General features: G+C 40.0%; 1 protein-coding gene across 1 annotated transcript; it reads right to left on the minus strand.

Moving 5' to 3' along the window:
- Window positions 1–2524: 2524 nt before the first annotated feature.
- On the minus strand, window positions 2525–6456 carry CER1 (cerberus 1, DAN family BMP antagonist). Its single transcript, XM_002707983.4, has 2 exons — window positions 5543–6456; window positions 2525–3093 (listed from the first exon to the last, which is right to left on the minus strand). Exons 1-2 carry the CDS (start codon window positions 6203–6205, stop codon window positions 2797–2799), a joined length of 960 nt encoding a protein of 319 aa, XP_002708029.2. The 5' UTR covers window positions 6206–6456; the 3' UTR covers window positions 2525–2796.
- Between the last annotated feature and the right edge of the window lie 730 nt (window positions 6457–7186).

The following is a 7186-nucleotide window of genomic DNA, read 5'->3' on the forward strand; positions in this document are numbered from 1 at the left end:
AATAAATTTTAAAAACTGTTGAAGTGAACAACTTTAGGTCTCCCTCTCAGATTCTATCTAAAATAATCACTAGCATGTTTCTATTTTAATTCTTTGCATACCACTTAGAGCCATTTGATAATTTTCCTTTTGATTGACTAATGAATGGATTGATTTTGAATTACATGTGTGCCCCCACTAGAACGTAGTTCTATAGGAGAAAGGATCTTATTTGACTTGTTCCTTGCTATACTCACAGCACCAAAAGTGTATCCTTCACAAAGTAATAGACAAATAAAAGCTTTCTGAATAAAGGAGCACATATACAAAAATAACATTGCATACTTTTATGAATGTGTATACAGATTTGCAAAAATATAAAAGGGAGGTTGAAAGTATATAAAGAATATTATGGGGGGCTAAGGTATTGAATAAAGTCAGAATGGAGAAGAGTGAATTAGTAACCCCTTGTAGTTTTACAGGATCCTGTAGTTTTTACAGGATTTAGCTCTCTGAAGTGCTGTTACCTACTTTCATCATCATCATAATTTTGAGGTAATTATTAGCATCCTTACTTTATATGGGAGCAAAATGAGAGCAAGATTGATGAGGGGATTGCTATGAACACCAAACAAATAAGGGCAAGTCTGGCAGAGAACCTGGCCTCCACATCATTTCTCTTTCTCCAGAGAACACCAATATCCTTCAGATAGGAGAGCTAGTTAAAGGTGAAAGGAAATTAGCTTGAGACTTATGGGGAAGAGACTGGGACGAGTTAAGTCAAAATTGATGGAGAACAAATGAGCAAGCATTGCAATCCAAATAGAAAACAGGCTACAAATAATCTCAGGCAAATTGCTGAAACTTTCTGAGTATTACTTGCCTTGTCTGTAAAATAGAGTCATTACCCATCTTTTAGGGTTTTTGTGAGCACCAAATTGTATACCTTTTGTAGAAGACACAGCAATGTATGTAGCACTTAATAGACATTTGATGCTTGCATGTGTCTTCTCAGTTTCTTATGCTCTCGTGTATTATGTGGAACCATTGGAAATTGCCCTTTTTTTTTTGTAAGTAAAAATGATTGTAAATGGACAATTTCATGAGGTTCATGCGATTATCCTGTGAATGTAAGCCCTGATACCACTATCAGCTATCCCATCTGGAATTTACATGTGAGGGAAGGACAGATCAAAGTTTGAATAAAACAGATAATTGTTTGGAGCATGGGCTTGAGAGTCTATTTGCAAGGATAGATAAAAGAGATTTGCAAGGATGTAAGGAGGGGAAGGAGATTCCAATTGGCAGAGATAGGTTTACATAATCAGGGTTAGGTAATTGCAAACTAGACAGCTGCTCAATAGCTTTTGGCACCAAAATATATTGACCAGCTGGGGTATCATTAATGCTTAACAATTTTATTCTTATGACCACATCTTGGCCAATTAGGTTGTCTTTGACCACCAAAGGGTATAATACATTCTGATGTAATTGCCACATGTGTATCTGTGTAGCTCATATTCTATTACATTGATGTGTTGCATAATATACACTAAATATAAATACATTTGCTTCTTTGGAACACTATGTTTGATGGTGTGATTTAAGAGGAATAGAATTAAAATATAAGCTAATTTCCTTTTAAAAATAATTGGTCATTACTTGGGAAGCATGTGTATGTATGTGTGCACACGCACATGTTTGGGTGCTGAAAATAAAGGTATCCAAATAATTAAAATAATTTTCTTAAAAATGACTTTAAAAACACTTGTAGAAACAGTAAACTAGCTAGAGAAAGCTGGTTCTTCACAATAAATGCATACAAATAAATACAGACAGCAGGCAGGTTAAACGAGTAAAAACAAATTGTAAGATATTTGTGAGCCAAAACATTTTCCAGCATGTTTCCTATATCAACATTTAATACATCAGAATATTGTCAGAACCTGTAATTATAGCATTTGCTGAATAAACTTTGTGATACAGAGTTTTATTCAATAACAAACACAGAAACCTTACTTACTATCTAACCCAAAATACATGTGGATAAAGATTTCACCTGTAAATTGTTTCAGTTTTAAAGCGTCACCAGTTTATTTTGAAACCTATTGGTTATTCTCATGAGCACCTCTGGATTGATTTTAAAGCCTCTGGCTTTTTTCCTTCCTCATAATATTGGTACTTGTTTGGCTAGCTGTGAATTTTCCTCTTACCTATGTAAACTACTAAAAATAGCATCAATATTCATTCTTCAAAGCCAGAGAACTGACAGTAAGATCTTTATATGGGGAGTATTAAAAAAAAGGGAGACAACCAAGTTTCTTTTTACATCTGTAGAAAGACTCCATCATCTAATAGAAGTCAAAACATTGCTTGAGTCACAAAGGCAGCTGCAAGTATGAGCCTTCCTAAAAATACCCCAACTTCTTTCTTTTCCTTCCTCTCTCCCTCCCTCCCTCCCTCCTTCCTCCTTCCCTCCCTTCTTTCCTTCCTTCCTTCTTTCTTGGTTTTTTTTTTTTTTTTCTGGTGATCTGATCAGCTATCATTTCGATGGCCGGGTTTATTTATTTTCCTTCTTTGGATGGAGGGCTTTTACTAACACTTGAAGAAGATAGGTCACAGAATACTGTAGCAGAAAGACTTTAGCAATCAGCTAGGTTGAGTCCCTCAAATATAGATGAAAAACTTCAGATAAAGAAGGCTTTTACAAACCACCTTGACCTTAAAGCATTTTGTACACACAACATTTCCAGACTGAATAATCAGCAACTTTACTGTTCAGGTTTTGCTTTTCAAAGGTAATAGTGAGAAAACTTCTTAAGTGGAAACTCCTGGTATAAAGGAGTCCTGGGAGCCAGCCTGTAGAAGGTGCCCATCTTCATGTTCTGTCTTCACCTTGCACTGGCACTCTTCCACCAACATCACCACCTTGATAACGGGGGGAACTCCGGTGCAGTTCAGTTGCAAGTGCATTGTGGTGGACTTGGCAGGTGAACAGTGGGAGCAGAAGGTATGGAGGTGTGGCACAGCTTCAGGAAAGTGAACGGACCCACATTTCCCAAAGCAGAGGTTGTTCTGCAAAACTACTTCTTCGCAGTCTTCATGGGTGATAGTCTAAAAGGAAAATACATTTCCCTTACATCACATTGAGTCATATCTTTAATACACAAATGAATAATTTAGACTAAAACCTCCAAAGCAGCTGGCGCCGCGGCTCACTAGGCTAATCCTCCGCCTTGCGGCACCAGCACACCAGGTTCCAGTCCCGGTCAGGGCACCAGATTCTGTCCCGGTTGCCCCTCTTCCAGGCCAGCTCTCTGCTGTGGCCCAGGAGTGCAGTGGAGGATGGCCCAAGTGCTTGGGCCCTGCACCCCATGGGAGACCAGGAGAAGCACCTGGCTCCCAGTTTCGGATCAGTGCGGTGCGCCGGCCACGTTGGAGGGTGAACCAACGGCAAGGGAAGACCTTTCTCTCTGTCTCTCTCTCTCTCACTGTCCACTCTGCATGTTAAAAACAAAACAAAACAACAAAAAAACCTCCAAAACTTTCTAATTTGAGGTATATTTTGTAATATTCAACTGATAAGCTCTATAAACAAAGAGCATCTCAACCCAATTCTCTTTATTGAGTAGGTTATCTTTTCAGAGATCTCAAAGTTAACTTGGAAATATTTTACTCTATACCATAAATGCCAAATGATAAGATATTTTCTCTAATGAATGTGACTACTCAGAAAAGTCCTCCTGGCAATCCTTTTCACATAAGTAACATGCTTTGATTTCTACTCCTCACAGTGCATTGCGCATAGTAGGTTATCAATATATACCTATTAAATTGATCACATAATGGATTACAGCATCATGAATTCGATTCTATCTAATTTTGCAGGACCTATGGTGCATTCAAGTCCATGAAGTCCCATGCAGCAGAGTTTCAAGTATGTGCCTACAAATTATCATGCGTTACACCACTCTTGCTTTGCTCATAACCTCACACATGTAGTTTAATGTGCCTTTCAAAATATATGAGTCAAACGCTTTAATTTTCATTTAATTGGCAGTAGAACTCAAAATAAAGATTTCAAAGGAAATTTGATTGCCTGATTCTTACAAGCAATTTTATAATTGCATATGGACCAACAAAGCAGCCATTATTATTTGATAATTGACTTGTTATTGTTACATGTCCTTGCCTTTTCAGGCAGAATTCTGAACTACAATGCATAGTCAATTGCCTTATAATACTGCCTGCTTAATTGTGTAGCATTGCTAGACTATAAAACTTTACCATTGCATTGCTTTTGGTTTAGTATCTACAGTTTTAAAGACTTGGTGCATTTTCCCAGTTTTAATTTAGCATGTGTGGGAATTTCCAAGACTGGAAGAAATAGAACCTTAATGGTGTGGAATTTATCATGATAACCACAAATCAAATAATACAACATGAATTAGGAGATAGATGGGGGGAGATATGACTTCACATCAAGGTTCTATTTTGAAAGCTTATGGGAAAATAAGTGAAACCAAATGATTTAGGGGATAATGCTAGAAATGATAAGGGGAATTTTGCCTGAGAATTGCTACATGCTTTGATTTTAACAGCTGAATAGTTTTGATGGGCTATGAAAGAAAGAAAGAGAGAGAGAGAAAGAGAGAGGGAGGGAAGGAGGGAGAACGAGAGAAGAGAGAGAGAGAGAGAGAGGCAAAAGGACAGAATGACATAGAGAGATATCTCATCTGCTGATTTACTCTGCAAGTACCTGCAACAGCCAGATCTGGGCCAGGCTGAAGCCAGGAGCCTGGAACTCATCCAGGTTTTTCATATGGCTGACAGGATTCAACTACTTGAGCCATCACCTGCTGCCTTTCAAAGTGCACATTAATAGGAAGTTTGATCAGAAGCAGAGGAACCACAACTCCAAACAGGCACTGCAACATGAGATGCAGGTTTCTCAATGACTGACCCTCTGCCAAAAACCCACACTTGATATTTTTGTCTAACCATCCTCAGATTTACTCCAGTAAATCTTTTATGTCAATAAAATTTTGAAAATTCAATGGCTTATTTTGCATTTACCCTTTCATGTTGAGTATTATTTTCAATAAACTTGCTTTTTTTTTAAAAAAAAAAAAAAAAGAAACCCTTCATAAACCTAGGAAGTAGCTAAGTGTGAAATACAGAGATCAAGAGCATTGTACATGGATGTAAGAGTGTTTGGGAGAACGTCTAATGTATCTCACCTTATTTAGAGATGGAGTTAACCTGCTTACCTATACTTTAACAGCATGAAAGATACAGCTACAGTGAAGCTCTGATGATTGCACTAAAATTCCCAGTGTCCTAAGTAGGGGTACAGTCTTACTTATCTCTCTGGGTAGATCACCATACAACATTTACAGAATGCCAAGAAGTGATGAAAAACTGTGAAAGAAATTTATGGAATAGGATCATACCTTGATGAAGATCCAAGGACCAAATCTGGAATTTGACAAGACTTGGGTGCCCAACAATCTCTCTCTACCCTCCACCTGTCCCAGCTGCTTACATCCCCCACAACACATACCTGGCTGAAGGGCACTGTCCTACAGGTCTCCCAATGAACTTCATGACTTTTGATGGGCAAGATGATCCCCTGTGAAGCTGGACTCTTTCTGAACATGAAGTGATGCCAGAATTTCTTGGCTTCTTCTCGAAGAGGAGATTTCTCCGCTCTCATCCCATCCATTGGCTGAGTGAGGGCCTGGATCCCAGGTGAGAAGTGCTCATCATCCGAGCCCCTGGCCGGGTGCAGTTCTCTCTCTGTCTTCTTCCAGAACCTGCCAAACTTGGACAGCATCTTCTCTCTCTGCCTCTGGCTTTCCCCTGCTGAGCTGGCACCCATCAGGTGTGGCAATGCCACAAACAGATCTGGCTTATCCTCTGCTTCTTCCTGGTTGCCCATGGGGAGCTCCCTGCGATGTCTTTCTAAGAGCACAAGGGAAAGAGGACTCTGACTCTGGCTGCCATGCAGACGCTGTCCAGCCTTCCCTAGAGGCAGGAGCACCAACAGCTGAAATAAGAGGAGACGCATGCTGTCCCGGGCTGAGCTGCTTTCAGATTCACAGATGGTGAAGCCCCAGGGAGAGGCTCCCTCTCTGCAGGACTGTGAACAAGGACATCCTATATATAGATACCTGCCTGGTGGGATGGGAAGGCAGGTGGTCAGTAGCTGGCAGAGTAAACACATAGATTGTTTGCTTCAATTATGTAGTGCTAATGGCGTCCCGCCTTCACTTGGGTTTTGTGTATTTTAGAAGGCTGCAGTGAAAGCCTGGGGCCCACCGGGTAATTAGCTGACAGTTTAGCTATCATCTGAGATTTAAAGAGAAGTAGTAGCGAAAACAACACATCCTTTGCCTGGATTTCCCATCACTGTTTTTAGAAGAACCAGCAGCCGCTAACATTTGCTGTACATCTGCATTGTGCTGGGATAGGAGAGACACGTTTTCATAGGAGAAGTATGCCAGATTCAAATGAAAGGCATACATTTAGCAAGAGTCCAGGCCTTCAGGAAAGCTATCTGCACATGCACACACACACAAACACAACAACACAACATGAGTGACTAAAGGAATGTGTCAAAGTTGTAAAGAAGGGAAAGGAAGAGAAGGGAGGATGTTAACTCTGTTAAGCAGGGCACTTACTGCTTCTGACTCACATGCAGATTGGGGCTGTTGACTTTTCTGCGGTGACAGAGAAGGGGATGCATTCACCTTTTCCACACTTGGAAACTCACAATTCCCAAGTTAATCCTATATTAAGAATCTAATACTGGGTGCTAAATTTCACAACTGGCCAGGCCAGTAAACTCTTCCAATTGTTAACAAATTTCTCAACAGGATCCTAAGTAATAGACTGACAGCTTGGCAGCCTTCAGTGAGGATGGGGAAGTGTCTCCCTCAGGCCATTCTATCATTTTTTTTTTCTTTCTTTGAGTAAAGAGCTAGACGTGAGAACGTGAGAACGTGGATTCTGAAAGCCAGGTTTGATAGCTTGGGGCATGAAGCTGGCTGCACCTTTCTTTACCTTGCTGAATCCACATCATCCTCTCCTATTCTCCAGTAATTGGTGATCAGATTAAATAACAATTGAGACAAGCAAGTCTTCAGGGATAGAGGAGATTTTGTTAAAGGACTGCCATTCAAAGCTATCATAAATCCTCCAGGAG

Source organism: Oryctolagus cuniculus, chromosome 1 (assembly GCF_964237555.1).
Source record: "Oryctolagus cuniculus chromosome 1, mOryCun1.1, whole genome shotgun sequence".
Classification (NCBI taxonomy): domain Eukaryota; kingdom Metazoa; phylum Chordata; class Mammalia; order Lagomorpha; family Leporidae; genus Oryctolagus; species Oryctolagus cuniculus.